Source organism: Penicillium robsamsonii (assembly GCF_028829455.1).
Source record: "Penicillium robsamsonii strain IBT 29466 chromosome Unknown utg000001l_segment0_segment0, whole genome shotgun sequence".
NCBI classification, from domain to species: Eukaryota; Fungi; Ascomycota; class Eurotiomycetes; order Eurotiales; family Aspergillaceae; genus Penicillium; species Penicillium robsamsonii.
The window spans coordinates 8123781-8142618 of NW_026643219.1; the positions used below are offsets into that span (position 1 = coordinate 8123781).

The following is an 18838-nucleotide window of genomic DNA, read 5'->3' on the forward strand; positions in this document are numbered from 1 at the left end:
ATTTTGAAACTCACTTTCTGTAGCCCATGTCTCATCTCACGTTTAAAACAGATAGTATAAAGAGTATTGTACATGGTTATTATTTAGGCAAGGGCTTAAAGAGCCCAAGGCGATATTCGACAATGAAGACAATGGCTATACCCAGGAAAACTAAAACTAGAACAGGGATAAGCATTCCGTCAATCGGAACTCGTTACTTGATCCGAGTGCAAGGGTCGTGTGTCGCAAGATAGTCGAGGAACAAAGAATGTTGGCGTTTGATATTCGGCCAAGTATTTATAGACTCTTTATTGTCTTTGATGACTTTTTGGCATTGTCAGGATCCCAAACAAAATCAATGCCTTTGTGAAAAAGAACACTCGAGAGTATTTAAGAGCCTCGATGTCACGGCACAATCCTCATTCTTCATCACACTTCACGTCTACAATTACATCCTAAGTATTGACTACCATAAATCCCATTCAGACTAACATATATTTCATTCATCGACTATATTCCAGCAAACATGCCTGCCCATCACCACTGCAACCCTCATGCTGGCCTGCCCCGAGTTTGGCTGGGTTGGGGTGAGCTGGGTAACCGAAAGGCTCAACTCCAAGCTGAGCAGGACGAGTAAGTGATAAAGAAGATCCCCATAAAAGAGATAGATACTGACATTTTTCTAGATACTTCAAAGCCCATGCCCCCGATTTCAAGCTGCGACACCCAGGCAGCCGCCAGCGCGGCTGGGAGGTGCACTTGGATGTGATTCGAAAGTCGACCCGTTGGATCGACTGGCGAATCCACAAGACTGGAGATCAGCAAAGACTTGTTCTTCCCAATTTTTTACGTCTTGAGCAGGTTGACAGCCTTCTTAATTTCTTTTACACTGGTGACTATTCCGTTGATGAAGGCGACTTGAACCATTACTCGGTTAGACCCTGCCCAGGTGGCTGCGTGACTTGTCCTCAGATCTGTCAGCTCTTGCGCATTCACTTGTCCATGTTCCAAACTGCCCTCCTTCTTAGAATTACTGACCTCCAGGCTATTGCTTTCCGCAGATTCCGTGATCTCATGGATACTGCTCCTTCTTTCGTTTTGCAGTATGCTGTTCACGCAGTGTATAGTAGGCAGCCTATCCCTGACGGGAGCAACAGCTTCCAGATCACTGGACTGAAGTCCGTCTCGGACTATCGTCCTGAGCTGGTGCTTCCTGCAGTCCTTAGGTATTGTGGGTATTACCGGATGAATCCTCAGCATATTACAAGACATGGGAAGAAAGTGAGGGTGTTTGGCGAGGCGGAGTTTGCTGAACTGCGTAAGAAAAGCCCCAAATTTAGTGGAGACCTGGCTCTTGGAATTTGGCTGGACACTATTGATATTACAGTCCCGACGATTCAGTTCCCGGGCACCTCAGAGCCCATTACGTCCATTCATCCATATATGCAAATGTCACTCCCCCCGCAGGCGGTAGACCCCAAACGCTCAAACTATCAGTATGTTACTTACTTGCAGCCATTGCCTTTCAGGGATTTTAGTAAACAACGACCTTCCAAGACGCCTATATGGAGCCCGTCGCCTAGAACTACCTCCACTGGGTCTTTTGCTACCCCACAGACCTCATTGCAACGCTCATCGCAACGCACACAGACAAGCGCCTCGTTCAACCAGGTCAGCCAGGCTTCAGTGCAGCAGACCCAAGGCTTCTCTCAGTTGACCCCGGAACAGGCAGATGACTTTAATTTCCTTGAGAATGCTCTACTAGATCCCACTATGGATCAAGTCAACGCGCAATTACCACAAGAATATTCGGTGGGCCGAACAGATTGGAATAATATTCACTGGACACAGACGATGGACTGGAGTGGAGCGGATATACCAGATATTGACTTCAGCATGCCTTTGAATGATGATGCCATGGCTGAGCCAGAGGTGAATGCATCGGACTTGACACAGGCAATGAACTGGACCACCGAGGACTTGGCTAATGTGGACTTCACCCGGTTTTTGACCGACGATACTTCGAATCTGGAGTGTATCAATCCATCCTGCCTAGAACTACCCATGGATATGAACATGGGCTTGGGTCTACCAGAACAGAACACTTGTGATCTGACAGGTCTACCGGACCTAACCTCTGTTGATCTAGCGAACCTCAGCTCGTTTGATCTCACAGAGATGAATTCCTTTGAGCTCCCAGAACTGAATGATTTTGATATGGCCGGTCTACCTGATATCGACTTTTCTGGACTTACCGAGGATATTATGGATGAATTCTTGAACCAGCCCCAGTACATGGACCCGGTCTTCCCTGTAGGAATGGATGCCTGTGTTAATGTGCCCCAAGAGATTACTTTTGCCCCAGAGCCACTGAACCAACAACATATGGGTACATACTCTACCGCTTCTAGCCTCCGGTATCCACAGCCAATCCAGACAAGTGCCCTTCCTATACAAAGTCCCGCTGATGGAAATGTATTCCAGTCTGCGGTTTCTGCCAATCGCAAATCTCGTACATCCGCTTCACGTCCGCGTCAAGACTCTACTCAAGCCCGATACAATTTGAGGAGTCGCCCGAGCACGATTGATTTGACCAAGCAACTCTAGATATGAACTGGCGGTGAGTCATTTACTAACATTACCTATTAAGCAGTATTCATTCTTTTTGCTTTTTCTTTTGTAACCATATAGAAAACTCAATCTTCATTTTAGAATATCTTGAAAATGACAAACCTAAAAATGATAGCATTCCATCCAGTCGATAAGAATAAAAGGGATGCCAGGCCCGGGACTCGAACCCGGGTAAAGGATCCCTTGAAAGGGCATGGTGACATCTCGTTAACCATCTTGGCCGCGTTGCCATTTACGGGGATTTTGTCGGGACCCACTTGGGACCTGAGCCAGGATTCATATTACCTATTCCTACCTAGCGTGTTGGTAATACAGATACAGACTGGACGGGAGAAAGAATGTAAACCAATTAAAAGCTATCAATATCTGTGTATTTAACTGGATTGACTGTATAGAACATGATAAATTACCACCTTGATTACATGAAGCTGCTATAAAAAGCGGGTCCGGATATATAAGCCGATCGCAGGACAGTTAGATCATCTATAAGGTGGTAGTTTATCCAAGCTATTTTCAATCGATATATCCCAGAAGCAATGCAATCAGCACTAAGATCAGTAGGTGTCAGTGTATACTACCATCTATGTAGTATGCACAGCAACCCGACGGGATGTCCGTTTTCAGTCCCAGGCTTATCTAGGCACCCTTTTAAATAGCTGTGGATACAATAGGTACAACCTTGGAAGAAACCGGATTTGAATGCTATTCTTCCTATTCGTACCCCGTACCTTTGTAAGATCCATCGCTGGCTTTGATATCATGTAACCATGGAAATACCCCGAGTCCTCTACGTCAGTGCCTACCCTGAGATTCTTATTTCTGACCTGAACACCTACTATCAATTGTTCATTCCATTGTCCTTTTTACTTTGTCGTATAAATACAAAAAACATGCAATGAGGTTCTATTCCCCGCTTCGGGATTGCGCGTCCCCCCGCGATGCCGCTCCAGCACGGTCGCGAGTCTTCATTTACCTCGGTCTAGCTGTGACTTTACTACTTTTATCGTATCAACTGATTCTCGATCGAGCTCCGAGTATAGGTACAAGCTGGACAACTATTCAGGGCATCATTGTGGCTGGTGGTGATGATCGCTTCGTGCCTGATCTTGTACCCGCCGAGAAGGAATTGGTTCTTGCCGCTATGCAGGCGAGCAATATGTCCTGGGTCGAGGAACATCTCCCAGAATGGCGGGTGAATATCTATCGCGCGGATGCGAAACATGGAGACATTGGCTTGACAGTGCCCGTAAATAAGGGTAATGAGGCTATGGTATATCTGACGTACGTTTTGTGGTATTCGACTTTGTCAATTCAAAACTCGTTGTCATGCTAATTGACATCTGAAATAGTTATATTATCGATCGCTACTGGTCCCTGCCCGAAGTATCAATCTTCCTACATGGCGGCCGTTACCAATGGCATGTCGATAACCCGCTCTACGACTCGGTGATCTCCATCAACCATCTCAACCTCGACTTTGTCCAAGAAGCCGGCTACGTGAATATGCGCTGTGCCTGGAGCGTCGGATGTCCCAACGAACTCGAACCCGCTCGATATCTCCGCGAGAGACCAGAAGACTCTGGACATCCTACCGCGGTCGAGTATCCCGATCGCTTTATCGAGCTGTTCCCGCGCACGGAGGTCCCGGAGGTTGTTGGGACGCCGTGTTGTAGTCAGTTTGCTTTATCCAAGACGAAGATTCATGAGCAGAGTCTGGAGCATTACGTTCGTTTGCAGCGGTGGTTGATGGATACCGATCTGGAGGCCGGCATCAGTGGCCGGATTCTGGAGTATTCATGGCATAGTGGGTCGTTCCTTCGCGCTGATCTCTTGATGATCTCTTGCTAATCTTGTCCATTTACAGTGATCTTTGGAAAGCCGGCTCAGTATTGTCTCGATCAACGCGAATGTTATTGCCAGACATACGGTTATTGTAATATGACTGACAGCGACCTCCAAAAGCAGTGGGTGTGGCGCGGTTTACAGCTGCCAAAAGGATGGCCAGAACAGAATGAAACCACGGAATAGCCACGCATGTATATCGCCCGATTATGCTTGAATGAACCGAACTTTTCCCCCTAGACACCTATGTACTCAAATCATCATTTCATGAAGCGCGTTCCTCGTCCCGCTAGACGCATGTTTGACCTCGAGCCAAATGTCCATACTGACCATTCCACACAGTGAAAGTCATCCGTATATATAAGAGCCTCACCGCCATAAATCCTGCTTGCTCAATCGCTTCTGGTGACCCTGACTACTCCTGGGTCGCTCTTCATCAGCCGGAACAGCCAGGAAACCACCGAACCCGTTCCCGACGAGCACGCTCTTGCGCGCATCGCCGCCCCAAGACCGGCTCAGCTGGGCCTCGTGGAAGCTTACGGGGCGTGTACTTGAGTCGCGGCGTCCTGGTGCCGGGCTGGGGTCGTACGGTGTGAAATTCCATTCAAACTCATCCAGACCTTTGCTGTACACATTCAAGGGTTGCGAAAGACCGCCCCGCCTCTGCGGCCCATTTTCACCACCGCCGAAGAGCCGTGGTGGAGGCATGAGCAACAGTGTGTCGGGGAATGAGGAATCGCGGACGTATAACTCTCGAAGGGCTGGTAAGGTGCGAGAGACCAAGGACGAGATAAGGTAGGTATAGTATGAGGATACCACCGGTGGCATTCCATGATTATCGATTTGGGATGTGAGTTCAAAGTGCAGGAGATGCAGCGACTTCGATGCCATGGGAGGAATCTGCTCCATGGGGAATGAGCGAGAGACCTCCTGGATGATAGAGAGGCTCTCGAGCCGCGGGGCGGCGGAAAGAATATTATGTAGTTCCGATGGAACAATGCCAGTAGAGGATAATATCAAAGATGTCAAGTTCGCTCGGTTCGCTGGCATGGAAAGGAATGTGGCAAGCCCGCTTGCCGTGACATTAGGGGTTTCGCGAAGTGTAAGAGACTGAACTGACGGGAATGGCGGAAGAGGAACGTTCACTGCAAATGCAGAATCGTCAAGCCAATCGAGATCTTCCAGCGTGAGCTCACGAAGATAAGGGAAGGAAGCGAGGCCGCCGCGCAGAGTACTAGCCTCCATTTGGACTCCAGATAGCTCGAGCACCTCCAAATTCATCCAGAGCTGGGATCCTGGCAGGCGCGAAAAACTGCCCTCGGCACCTCTGCGATAGGCCATCCGGCGCAGCTCGGGGCATCGGGCCATCAACTCCTGTTTCAATGCTAGACACGACGACTCGTCACTGTACAACCCCACCGGCAGGTCAACAAAGCGGAGATTAGGAAGAACGGAGATAGTCCGGGCGACGTTGGCTTTGTTGGCCTCACGGGTCATGTATGGCATTCGGAGCGATAAGACCATATTCCCTAGCCCCTGTGACTCTCGCACTGTTCGCATAAACATTTCCAGACGGACTTGTGGGGCGTCGATTGGATCGCCATTGCGATCAAAGAACGAGCGGCGTTTTCGTTTGGCGGCTAATTCGATTTCGAGTTGGCAGTAATGGACGGGGTCGATTCGGACGTTTGTATAACTAGTGGTAGATTTGGTGTTAGTCTCACACTCGTCAAAAGGGCCCGGGATCTGTCCTACAGAAGCGCCCGCGCATCCAAAAACCATTGCTTGCTCACGAGCGAGCAGTGCGCCAGGTCGCGCATGTCACATAGCATGCAGCCATCGCTTGCAGATTCCTCGGAGGTACCATATGTGTTGTCGACCGCGTGAGGACAAACAAAGGAGAAAATGCGTGCCAATACTGGCCGAGGTAGGTATTTGGTATAATCTCGGCTGGGCACGTTCACGTTCACGCGGGGTGATGGCGGGTCGGTCGTTCCACTTCGCCGTGAGCTTCGCCGCAGCTTGGTAAAAAGGCCCATTCTGGGAAGATGTGGAAGAATGTAAATGATAGAGAGGGGGGAGATGATAGGGAACAAAGCGCGTTAATGCAGGGTCCGTCAGCCATTAGCCCCCGCCTTCAGCTCTCAGCCCCTAACATGAAACACCCACCGGTGTTTCAGTCTAAGGAGTTCACATCTTTGTATAACTTCAACTTGAAGAGCTTCTAGAAAGACTTGACCCGCGAAATGACTTTAGAATTGTCTTTCTTAATATTTTCAATCCAATGTGACATTGGAGAAAGCACATGACATCACCAAGTCAATAGGTTTATTTTCGAGAAATCGAAATTCTTTAATTTTTTGGAATTAAGTGGAGCAAACACTTATAATCCATTTGAATCCATATATGATTGGGGTGGTCATTGACATCATTGTGGTTCTTATATATTCCAACATACCTGACTGGGAAAACATATCTACCTCAACCGCCTCACTCAATTCGCATTACCACAAACCACCACACATCATGACCGAAGTAGGCCGCCACTTTTCCAATCCTCTTCCATGCCCGGCACAGACCAACAGACCCCAAGAATCTACCCCCGAAGAACTTTGGAAGCACCTTCCACCGTATGAGGCGCAATCCGAGGAGGACTTTGGTCCCATCAAGTGGCGTGGAAAGTGCTTCTGTGGGAAGGTCGCTTATCTCTTGAAGCGGGAGAAGCCACTCAATGCCAAATACTGCCATTGTCGTGTATGCCAGGTTACCCACGGAGCTCCTCTTCAGTGGGCGGCTATTTTCCACAAGGATGACATGTCATTCACCAGTGGCACTAGCAGTCTGGTATTTTATTCGTCTACACATCAAAATCAAAAACACATGTTGCCTACCAAGGTGTCTTGTGCCAATTGCCGGACACTGATCATGGACGAAGGGCGGAATATGTGTTTGATATTCCCTCAATTGATCGAGATCGAGGGATCCAGTGAGGAACAAAGAGAGAAGAGGGAGCTTTTTAAGCCAACGTATGTTCATGTGCTACTACTCCATGAGTGAAAGCTAATAATTCTGCTAGGTGTCATATCTTTTATGAGTCACGCATGCTAGACTTTCACGACGGTCTCCCCAAGTGGAGTGGAATGGAGCATCACAGTGACCGGATGGACGACGACGGTAATCGGATCGTCGAGCAATGATCACATACTCCAATGAGAGGTATGTATTATGGGATCAACGGGGGAATGGATCTGAACGATATCGTATAAATAGGTAACAATATGAGTATAGAAGCCGTATATGGATTTTGGCTTTCGCCGTTTTAGGACTCACCCCTTGCCGCTTTTGGGGGCTGCTAAAGGTCGAATGCCCGACTTTGCAGGATTGATGTATACGTTGGTGAGCAGTGAGCAGGCATAAAGCGGCCCCGATGAAATTCACATCCTAAAATTCTGTACATACTACTATGTATGACGTTCCGTCCTAGTCCTATCACGCCTCGCACAAACCCGCCTGAACCGCCACGGGGTTACTAGATGCTTTCCCCCAATTAGCAGCCCCAATAACCTTACCAGCGTCCGTACCACCATCGGCTCGGATCTACCAAGATATGAGTATTTCCTCGGCTTGCAAATGGAGAAACTTACATAGTACTGTGGCTCGACGAAGTACCACCAATCATTGCTTCGGAATGCCTGTTCTAGCGACTGACTCAACGGGTCGTTCCAGCCGGTATTGCGAGTGTCGAAGTGAGCATGCTTCGACCATGCCACGTACACCTTGGGATGGTCATTATTCTTTACACCGTTGGGGTCATTGGCATTTCCAGCGTTGACCTCGTCGGTCGTCAAGGTATTTTGAATATCGCCCCAGGCCAAGTTGCTGTATCCGTCATGCGCAGAGAGCATGGCGCGCGATGGCGACCACATATTGTTCTCATCCCGAGAGTGAATAATGATCACTCGCTCCCAGTCGCTGGAATGAACGTTAGAGGTAGGCTAACAAAGCGTTCATTTTACTAGGCCGAAGAAACAGTCACTTACTATTCATGTCCAGTCTTGATTCCACCAAAATCCGCGCCATCTTTCTGATAAAAGAGATTATACGCGACGCGCACCTCGCTGTCAGTACATTGCTGGTATGTATAATAAACCGGAAATTGAGGTCCCGGATTCCCAGCGCCAACGCCAGGTTGGCGGCAATTGCACCCGACGTCCGGGTACTCACATGGCCCAACGCCCGGTGTCTTGTGGGCGTCATCGTAGACGTCCGGCGTTTCTGGTGAGCCACCATATGCCCAGGTTGGATAGCAAGGTGGTTGATCCTGAGCTTGGCCAAAGAACCACATGGGCGCGTAGCGGTCAGCTAGATCTAGGCCGCCTGCTTCGAGGAGCGAGCCCATCTCCTCATTTGTTATCTGCGAGAAAGCTGTCACATGGCTGGCGGTCAGGACGGCCAAGCTAGCTCCTAGTTTGAAGTGCATGGTTGGATTGGGTTAAATGTGGAAGTGCGACTGATACTTGAATGGGTGCCAAAACCTCACTTCTTATATAGAGGCAAGGAGACGATATAGTCGGGAATATCACAAGACTATCGGGACCTTTTTCCTAATACGGTGATGAGCTGCTAAAGGTCACATTGTGGCACGAGGATCTGCATTAGCTCCAGTTATATCCCGTGTGTTCTGTAGATTCTATTAGTCGCCAAGCTGTGCAGGAACCACGTTGGTCATCTTATTTGGGGGCCAGTGAATCATGAAACGCGGAACAGAATTACAGCCGTTTAGCTACATAAAAAGGTTTGTGGAGTCAATTTATGCATTAAATCAGTATTCATTATATGAACTGGCGAAATTTGTGCTAGAAAGACAAAATGATATACTGAGCATTGTAAAAAGCTTCAATTATGACTCCTGTATTATTTCAATCTTAATATCTAAACGTGAGTTAGCTAATATGATAGATTCTACCCATTGTTACCCGGATTAATTTGAAGCCAATTTGACGTTTGTTTGGATTATTCACTGAAATGAAACATACTATGTTGGCCGCGGTCATGCCATAGTACACCGGAAGTTGTCGTATCCATTCACACCCTCCACTCGTGCAGAGAAATTGGATATGTTCCTTATAGGAAAGGGCTACGTCATATGTAAATTACCCTGATCCTTGGCTGATAACTAGTCGTGACTGGCGTAAGCCATAGTAACAAGGTAGTTGGTTACGACAAGAGAGCGGATGTGGAGCGTTGGGAATATATTCTGAGACTATAAGTTACAGCAAGGGACAGACCATGAGTTACGGCAAGAGTAGACAGAAAGAAGCATTTCACACAGACATAGGGCACTAGGAACATGAGCGACAAAGTGAGCCGTGAGATTAGGGATTGTAATGAAAGCCTTCGAGGAAAATGGGGCAGACACAAAACAATACGGGCTTTTGGAGAATAAGTAGACTGTATAAAACAACGGAGAATTTTCCGTTAAGAATAACCTGTACCGGTGAATGATTCTTTTCAGGGAAGGCCCAGAGATAACCTCCTCCCCAATGCACCACTTGCATAGCCAGGCCAAAACATCCCGATACCAAACCTTAAAGCGAAGGAGGCAACAATGGCTCATCCGCAGTTTGCGACTAAAAATAAGAAGAGGTAAGCGGCTTGTCCGATTGGCAATTTTTGATTACATGGGCGAAGGATAGAAAAGTGAGAGAAGGGGAGGAAAAGCGGCAACGGTCTTTTATGTCGGAGGGCATGGGAGGTTACGTGACAGCGTATTGGGGCACTAACCCCAACTCGAACAGGCAAATAGCGAATATATCGAGGGTCTGTAGGGCAATCTAAACTCAACAAAGTTGATGATAAGTTTGATATATCGGAGCCAGACCCGCCAAGCAAGTGGATACTGCGTCTCTATTCCATCTATCCTACTGGACAAATGCACATACTGCCTATGTACTACTTCGCCTTGGAGGCGGGAAGAAAACTCCCAAAATCATATAATGGAGTTCTCCCAGCGTGTTTGCGACAAATCTGATGTTTTGATTTGCATACTATCCAAATAACCTTGTCTCCATCACTTTGAAACATGTCCCAAAATAACCTGTTTTCCATTCACATCACGCGGTTCATAAGCAAGAGTTGCAAACGCGGCTTCGGCTATATCCTTGTCATAATTCTCCATGACCCAATGTGCCATCATGTCCATGCCAGCACATGCACCACCGGCAGTCCAAAATTTGCCGTCAATGACCCAATTCTTTTCGGCTGTCCACTTGACATTGGGACTAAGTCTCTTCGCAAGCACCATGGCTTCGTGGTTTGTTGTGGCATTAAGACCATCGAGGAGACCCAACGCGGCCGCGACCATTCCACCGGTGCAAGTGGTGAATACGGTCTTGACTTCGTCCGCACGCTCGCACACAAATCGTGCTATCGCTGGTGGGATCTCGTTGAGATAAGTTGGTGAAGGCCCACCGATTAGGAGGTAGTCAAGCTTAGGACAAGTAGAGACGGTGGTTGTAGGCTGGGATTTAAAACCTGCAGAATGGATTACAGAGTTCATTTCCTCGCCGATATAGTGGAATTCGATATCAACACCACGTTCAGCTATCTCGGGATTGCCGAATCCCCGTAGAGCTGGAATCGAGGAGCAGGATAGGATATCCACAGGTCCTGCAACGTCCAGGAGTTGGAATGGTATCAAGATAACACCAAACTGGATGGGCGCCATGGCTGATTGACAGAGAGGATGGAGGTACAGATGAAGAAAAGATGAAAAAGGGCCATACCAGCCCTTTATATGCATAAAAATAAAATCTACCCTCACACCCTAACCATTCTTCTCCAACTATCTCCTCCTATATCGCGGGACGGAGGTAAAGTTGTGGTTCTTGTTCCGCTCCAAGACGCATCTTGGAAGGTGGACCCCTGTAGAATTGGAACCAATGGATCTCCACGGATACACCCGTGAACCCTACTTATGGCTTAGTCATCACGGATCGGTAATAGAAACTGAACGTTCCGTTCCGTTCACGTGCCAAGCCCCTCGGATTTTATAGCTACAGAATTGGGATACTATCAAGGATTTGACGCCTTACTGCGTAACAGCATACTTTTTTTATAAAAAAAACTATTTTTTCAATAACACTTCCTATTCGAGCTGAGTCCAGGTCTCCAACGTTTACATTCCCTGCTTTGCTCACCAATCAGAAAACATCAATGGGAGGGCTCAAGAGCAAGGCTTCCCAAGCATGCGAAATATGCCGCTCGCTGAAAGTCCGTTGTCTTCCTAGCTCCCAGCCTGGCACATGTCTAAAATGTGTGGCTTCCAAAAAAACTTGTGTATTTCTGGAGCGGCCACCGCGGCCGCCGCGTCACAAGCCAAAGCATGGCTCAAAAGCCCGACTTTGTGCGCTGGAGTCAAAGGTCGATACCCTGATTGCCTTTGCTAGTCAGTCCCAACTGGTTCAGGGGAAAGGACCTTCACAGTATGAGGCGGGGTCTCTGGAAAATGGCTTGTCTACCTATAGTTCAACTTATAGCCATGGGGGCCGGGATTCCACACCCAACAGCAGTCACAACAGCACAAATTTAAGCTCTTTCGATCAAGCTCCTTATAGGTGGGATGACTATCCTAAAATCAATGGCAAACCCTGCCCCGAACTACTGCTTGAGTGTGGTCTGTCTATTGATGCGGCGGATGGATTCCTCGGACAGTTTCGCACCATGACCTCTTACTTTCCATTTTTCGTGGTCCCCTCTCAGACCACTGTTTTGACAATGTGTAAAGAACAGCCTTTCGTCCTAGTGGCCGCATTGGCGGCAGCAACCTCCTCGGACAGGAAATTACAAAAGTCCCTTGGTGACAAATTTAGAACCTGCGCTCTCCACGCTGTTATGGTTCACAACGAAAGGAGCCTAGATCTCCTGAATGGGATCCTAGTGTACTTGGCCTGGTGAGTGGTCTTTTCCCATTTGATACTGTTTTTTTCTACTGTGCTAACCAACCCTTTAGGTATCACTTTTATTATATCCCCAAAAAAGAACAGTTCAACCAACTGCTCCACATCGCAATTAGCATGGTTGGGGACCTGGGACTGAACCTCAGGCCCGCCGACGCAATGAGTGCGAAGATTGGACTTCGATTGGCACATTATCGCAAGGTCTCTACACATTCAGCGAACCACGATGAATTTTTCAGCCGAGAAGCCCGCCGAGCATACTTAGGATGCTTTTATATTTCGAGCGTGTGAGTAATTACCCAAAGAAAACTTACAACTTTTGGATCCTAGTTCCAGCAAAACTATCATCGTCGCTTAAAACGGAGAGTGTATGGCTAATAAAACTTGTCGCTATTAGCATCAGCTGGGTCAAAATGAGGTCAAATAGTCTCCAATTCCAAAGCTATATGATTGAATGTGCGAGATCGTTGGGTCAAGAATTGGAGCATCCAACGGACGCATTGCTTTTACCACTAGTCCAGCTTCAAAACATGGCCGAGGTGAATCACCGCAGTCTTTCAGCTGTCGATAACACTCTACTTGATCACATGATTGGCCGAGATCTTGAATTGAAGGTTCAATCCTTCCAAGCTGAATTCAAGAACTGGAAGCACTTGCTTCCACTCGTATATCAGCAACCGAGTAAGTTCAATCGGTCGAAAGTCCAATGGAACCAATGCTAATGTCCCATAGACGGGATTGACCTGGCCTGTGAGGTTGCTGTAATGCATGTCTATGAGATGAACATAGTCAATATCTGTGCACCGAAAATGCAGCAAAAGATGGACCCCTTCAGACATTCAACAAGCTCATCTTCTACCTCTCAAATTCGCCTGGAAGTGCTCTTTCTCTGTTTGAAATCAGCGGGACAGGTTGCTCGGAATTTTCTCTCCATCCCAGTATCTGAATACGGCAGTCTCTCTTACATACAGTGGTCTGGCATCATATATGCCATTACTCTCATTTATAGATTGACAGTCGGAATTCCCCAGCTTCCCGATTGGGATGTTCGAGTTGCGCGAACGACCGTTGACTTTGGCTTTATCCTAGATGCTTTGTGCAGTCGCTTCAACAGTGTAGCCCTTCGTGGTCACGTCGTATTGGAGAATGGAGACCTATTCTCAATGATGGGCCCAATCTTTGGCAATATCAAGCAAACATACGACCGACTCAAGCAGTTGCCGCAGAATGATAGTGCAGACGACAGCAGGCCAGTTCATGCCACTAGCTTTTTGCCCTCTGCGCCCACACCCCAGCACCCATGCCCTACATTGCAGACCTGACGGACAGACCTGGATAATATCTTAGTGCAAGCCTCCAGGTAAAAGTTTTGCTAGTAGAAAGACAAATGATGATATACCATCGAGTATTGCACTCAAAAATCTTAATTAACGTATTTCACATGCGAGTGGTCCACGCCAAAACACATAGTAAAAGTAATATAGTTGTCACTTATATTTCAGCAACTAACGTTTTTATCTGGTTTCATGACTTGCCGATAATGATTGATAAGCATTTTCAATATTATATATCAATCTTAAATGAATCGAATACTTCCATTGTTGTGGTATTAAAAATTACGCCGCTGGATTCTACAAATATATGTATCTCAATTACCAGCCTATTAAATTCCTTTGAAATATATAAAGTAGCTAGATATCATATAAGTAGCATTGAGCTGCAAGAACCAATTTATATACAAAACCGTTGTTGCACTAACATGATGTAATTCATCGCTTTTACTATGTGTTTTGGCGTGGACCTCGCATGTGAAATACGTTACTGCTTCTGATTTGTCACTCATTTCAATCTGCCGCAATTCGGCAAAACAGCCGGATCCACCTCCACAAAGTCTATCTTGCGACAAACATCCGCTAAACTACTTTGGTATGTCCGCCGCTGGTCGGTTCTGGTAACCAGATCTCCATAGTATTTTACACACTACATGACTTACGACCGCACCGTGACAACCAAGTACCCGTTTGTAGTATTATTGATCTCATAGAAAGTGGTGACGGTCGTAAGTCATGGTATGGGTGTGTAAAATACCAGAATACCATAATACTTTACACTGGATTACTGCGGCCAGCGGGAGATATACCCAAAGTAGTTTAGTGGGGAGTGTGTCCCTGCAGTCGTTCCCAACTTTATTTGCACCGAAAACAGACCACGTCATAATTCACCCCTGCCCGAGATGTGGGGTGAGAGAACAGGCCGGAGTATGGCCGGCATTGTCTTGAGCTCCGAGTTTACTGCCGAGTTTCAGCGACATAGCTCCGGACATATCTCGAGGCATGCCGATTGTTTAGCTGTTCTCACAAGTATGTGGGGTGAGATTTTGTATTTCCCCGAAGATTTGCAGAGCGGGGAAATCCCCATGGGGCATGCCAAACATGCAAAGTAGTAGTAGGGGACTTCTCTTAGATATAAATTGTGTTGAATTTCCTTGAAAGAGTTTCATCACATTCCAAGATGAACATTTTCCTCATGGCCCTGGGCCTTCTCGGGACGGCATCCGGCCTGACCTATACCGAACCATATCGTCCTCAATATCATTTCTCCCCTGCCCGAAACTGGATGAACGATCCTAGTGGGCTGTTGTATCACAATGGCACATACCATCTTTACTTCCAGCATAACCCCGGTGGTATTGAATGGGGGAATTTGTCGTGGGGTCATGCAATCAGTCAAGATTTGACCCACTGGGAAGAGCGCCCTGTTGCTCTACTTGCGCGCGGATATCCCAATAATGTCACCGAGATGTACTTTACCGGAAGTGCAGTAGCAGACGTGAACAACACGAGTGGGTTTGGGGTCGAGGGAAAGACTCCCTTGGTCGCCATGTATACTTCTATGGTACGTTTATGGCTATCTCACTTAATCACTCATGGAGACTGATATCCGTTTCTCATAAAGTATCCCATTGCTCAAGATTTGCCAAGCGGGAAACATGTTCGCACAGAGCAGCAATCTCAGTCAATCGCCTATAGTCTCGACGAGGGCGAGACCTGGACAACATATGATGCCGAGAACCCCGTCATTCACAACCCACCCTCTCCTTATGCAGCAGAATTCCAAAACTTCCGGGATCCCTTCGTGTTCTGGCATGACGATACACAGAAATGGGTCGCCATCATAGCTTTGGCTACAGCCCATAAACTAGCAATATGGACTTCTGACAATCTCAAAGAGTGGTCTTTCGCCAGCGAATTCGGACCCTACAATGCTGTTGGCGGCGTGTGGGAATGTCCCAATTTGTTTCAAATGCCCGTCAAAGGACACCCGTCAGCCAAGAAATGGGTCATGGTCTTGGGACTCAACCCTGGTGGACCACCTGGCACGGTCGGATCAGGCACGCAATACTTTATTGGCGACTTCAACGGGACAACTTTCGCAGCTGATCCCGATAGCATCTATCCGGGGAACAAGTCTGCCAACTGGATGGATTGGGGTCCGGACTTTTACGCGGCCGCTAGTTATAATGGACTTCCTGATGGAGACGTGGTCCAGATCGCGTGGATGAATAATTGGCAGTACGTTAGGATGCTCCCGACAAGCCCTTGGCGAAGCGCCACATCTATTCCCCGTCAGTTATCTTTGAAGATGGTCAATAAAAAAGTGACCCTCCTTCAACAACCGCATCATAGCTGGCAGGGTGTTGCCAGTCACCATACCTCGAAGCGTTCCTGGAAATCGGTATCGAAAGGATCAACTAGGCTTCATTCCCCAGGCAAGGCATTCAAGCTCAACTTGAGCTTTGATGATCATGACTCCGGCAGTTCTCTGGCCTCTACATTTGCGATAGCTGTCCGTGCTAGCTCTGACTTCAAGCAAGAAACACTCATCGGGTATAACTTTACCAGCAAAGAAGTCTTTGTGGATCGGCGAAATTCGGGAGTTGTATCTTTTGACAAGACATTTGCAAGCTTGTATCACACACCACTGTCAGCGAGCGCGGATAAACGTATCAACCTGCAGGTCTTCGTGGATTGGTCCAGCGTTGAGGTCTTTGGGGGTCAAGGAGAGGTGTCTTTGACGGCTCAGATATTCCCAGAGGGAAATGCAACTGAAGCGCGGTTTGTCTCGGATGGGGTGACTCGGAATGTCAGTCTTCAGATTGAGGGGATGACTTCGGCGCATTAAAATAGCCATAGAGAGCCTAATTATTGTTGTGGTGATGCCTTGGTGCCTCAGAGGCATCGACCCCTCAGATAGTTAACTAGATAGTTCGGGAGTTCGCTTCTTTCTCAATACAACTCTCTCCCTCCTAGCTTTGTGAGCCTTGTAGTCTCAACAATTATATAAAATCATGACATCCCCATAAGGTTCAAAACGAGGCTTGTGGTCAAAGCTGTAAGATGCCCCTTCTTATTCGGGAATACTTCCATAGTTCCTTCCATTCCTGGCCAAGCACCCTTGGATTGATTTCTCCCTTTCTGTTCCCTAACAGCCCGGGTCAAACTACAACTACAAGTTGGCATCCAAAAGGATTCACTCAGAAAGGGGAGACGACGTCATTTGACTAGGTAACAGGCTAACGGCATGAAATGTAGACATTCACTCATAGTACGGCTTCGTGTTCATGAGCTTGTAGGCAACATCCTTGTCATGACCGAAAACCAACGTCGCGTTATACAGTCTTTGAAGTCTGCGAATCATGTTGAGACTGCGATACCACGCATTGTGATCTCTAGCTAATCCTCCGTGGGGATGACCCAGGTCATAGTTTTCTGCAACGTGAAACTGGTCCGAGGTCCAAATGAATGGTCCATCATTGGCAAGATTAACTTGCATAATACAGAGTCCAGGCGTGTGGCCGGGTGAATGGTGGAGGGTTATGCCTTGGAAAAGGTCAAGTTGCGACTCATTGAAGGTGCTCCACTTTAGCTCTTCGAGGAGCATATAATGCCCCAGGTAGACGCCCAAGTCTGCCCCGGTTGCTACAGCCCAGCAAGCGTGCTTGAATTCTTCTTCGTGGACGTAGATTGGGACATCTGTGTTCGCAAAATGCTCAAGTCCTCCGGCGTGATCAAGGTGCAGGTGGCCAATTATGACCGCTTTGACGTCTTTGATGTCGTTTCCAGTGGCTTTGATGGCGTTCGGGAGTTTATTGTTCTCCGAGTATTCGGTTCGCGGAAAGACATCTGTGATTGGCGCTGGCCATTTCTGTATGCTATTTAGTTATATTGAACATTGCAATGCAACTTGACATACCACGTCTAGATCCTCTGCACAGCCCGTCTCATAAAGAATAAGGCCCACTCCCGGGTACTCAATCAGAGCCGAAAGTAGCACCAAATCCCGACGTTTGTTCACTGGATTGAGGTTGCTCACCGAGCTTGCATTCCCACCTCGGAAGATCCTGTGCACAGTTAGTTGGAAGCACACGACTTGACATCCCGGCAAACGCAAACCATGATTCATCTGCTTGGAGGGTACCCAAGTTCAGAATATGCATTCTTGTCCCAGCAGGACACTTGAATGCTGGGACCGCTGCAGACACTAGCAGAGAGGCGGCGTCAATGGAGAAAGTCATATTTGAGGTCTCAAATAGCCAAGGAGGAATTTTGAGTCACTGAGGGTTGGAAGAGCCGATGAAGTAATAACGGTCTTCCCCGCATTGGACGGAGGAAGACCGATATGACAGAAGTACTTAATGAGGGGGTTAATATACAGGATTTCGATCCGTTGGCCAGTTGGGATTTGTAGACTTGTTTTTCGATACATGTCAGGAGCATCTATACAAAATACCCCCGTCAAGCTAGGCGGTCCGAGCCCGTCCGCTGGTCCAGGGATGGCGTTCTGGCGCAAAGACTTCTCCCGGCAGATCTACCGATCCACATTCTCTCAGGCAGAGGCAATGGACGAATGATGAAACAGAACGGAACAATCATGACTTGGTATTCCCGACTTGTCCCGGACACTCGGTGGAGACCACCATTATAAACCCCTCTGTCAGATCTCAGCTGAATTAGGAAACCTTCCTTGGCTCTAGCGACCAGCTCCAGCTCCAGCTACAATTCGGAGTCAATGTCAGAAGACCATGACATCTAAATTTCCAGTTCTTATATGTACGTTCTTTCGTTTGATCCGCAGGGTACGGTCTCGCCTTTGACTGCTAGAATTGTGATTGGGGAAGGTACATGTACAAACAAATGTCAAGGAAGCAGATAACAGAGTACATTGTATAATGGAGCAACGTTGGACGAGAATCGCACATTATATCATCAAAAGGGTTAGAATATGGGATCATCTCCAAGACTATATGTATATGTTTATATGGAGTACATATGTATCAAGCTATATATAAGCCGCCTGTGTAACGGCGTCAAGTGACCGAGATTAGATTGGGAGAGAATCTCTGCCTTCCTCGAACTTCTTTTTTATCA

General features: G+C 47.6%; 9 protein-coding genes across 9 annotated transcripts; 5 read left to right on the forward strand and 4 right to left on the reverse strand.

Moving 5' to 3' along the window:
• Positions 1-505: 505 nt before the first annotated feature.
• Positions 506-2586, forward strand: N7447_003151 (uncharacterized protein; the record flags this gene model as incomplete). Its single annotated transcript, XM_057227426.1, has 2 exons — positions 506-612; positions 666-2586. 2 exons carry the CDS (start codon positions 506-508, stop codon positions 2584-2586), a joined length of 2028 nt encoding a protein of 675 aa, XP_057091442.1.
• A 919-nt stretch (positions 2587-3505) lies between these two features.
• N7447_003152 (DUF3431 domain-containing protein) lies at positions 3506-4638 on the forward strand (the record flags this gene model as incomplete). Its single annotated transcript, XM_057227427.1, has 3 exons — positions 3506-3891; positions 3960-4414; positions 4475-4638. The coding sequence occupies 3 exons, from the start codon at positions 3506-3508 to the stop codon at positions 4636-4638; spliced, it is 1005 nt and encodes a 334-aa protein (XP_057091443.1).
• A 183-nt stretch (positions 4639-4821) lies between these two features.
• N7447_003153 (F-box domain protein) lies at positions 4822-6491 on the reverse strand (the record flags this gene model as incomplete). Its single annotated transcript, XM_057227428.1, has 2 exons — positions 4822-6148; positions 6208-6491. The coding sequence occupies 2 exons, from the start codon at positions 6489-6491 to the stop codon at positions 4822-4824; spliced, it is 1611 nt and encodes a 536-aa protein (XP_057091444.1).
• Positions 6492-6978: 487 nt separating this feature from the next.
• N7447_003154 (GFA family protein) lies at positions 6979-7649 on the forward strand (the record flags this gene model as incomplete). The annotated part of the gene is made up of 2 exons (XM_057227429.1): positions 6979-7478; positions 7529-7649. 2 exons carry the CDS (start codon positions 6979-6981, stop codon positions 7647-7649), a joined length of 621 nt encoding a protein of 206 aa, XP_057091445.1.
• Positions 7650-7941: 292 nt separating this feature from the next.
• N7447_003155 (uncharacterized protein) lies at positions 7942-8932 on the reverse strand (the record flags this gene model as incomplete). The annotated part of the gene is made up of 3 exons (XM_057227430.1): positions 7942-8049; positions 8097-8424; positions 8493-8932. 3 exons carry the CDS (start codon positions 8930-8932, stop codon positions 7942-7944), a joined length of 876 nt encoding a protein of 291 aa, XP_057091446.1.
• A 1590-nt stretch (positions 8933-10522) lies between these two features.
• On the reverse strand, positions 10523-11179 carry N7447_003156 (DJ-1/PfpI family protein; the record flags this gene model as incomplete). The annotated part of the gene is made up of 1 exon (XM_057227431.1): positions 10523-11179. One exon carries the CDS (start codon positions 11177-11179, stop codon positions 10523-10525), a length of 657 nt encoding a protein of 218 aa, XP_057091447.1.
• A 488-nt stretch (positions 11180-11667) lies between these two features.
• N7447_003157 (Zn(II)2Cys6 transcription factor) lies at positions 11668-13732 on the forward strand (the record flags this gene model as incomplete). Its single annotated transcript, XM_057227432.1, has 4 exons — positions 11668-12404; positions 12464-12697; positions 12808-13091; positions 13143-13732. 4 exons carry the CDS (start codon positions 11668-11670, stop codon positions 13730-13732), a joined length of 1845 nt encoding a protein of 614 aa, XP_057091448.1.
• A 1189-nt stretch (positions 13733-14921) lies between these two features.
• Positions 14922-16592, forward strand: N7447_003158 (glycoside hydrolase family 32 protein; the record flags this gene model as incomplete). Its single annotated transcript, XM_057227433.1, has 2 exons — positions 14922-15305; positions 15366-16592. 2 exons carry the CDS (start codon positions 14922-14924, stop codon positions 16590-16592), a joined length of 1611 nt encoding a protein of 536 aa, XP_057091449.1.
• A 414-nt stretch (positions 16593-17006) lies between these two features.
• N7447_003159 (N-acyl homoserine lactonase family protein) lies at positions 17007-17985 on the reverse strand (the record flags this gene model as incomplete). Its single annotated transcript, XM_057227434.1, has 3 exons — positions 17007-17615; positions 17664-17811; positions 17864-17985. 3 exons carry the CDS (start codon positions 17983-17985, stop codon positions 17007-17009), a joined length of 879 nt encoding a protein of 292 aa, XP_057091450.1.
• Between the last annotated feature and the right edge of the window lie 853 nt (positions 17986-18838).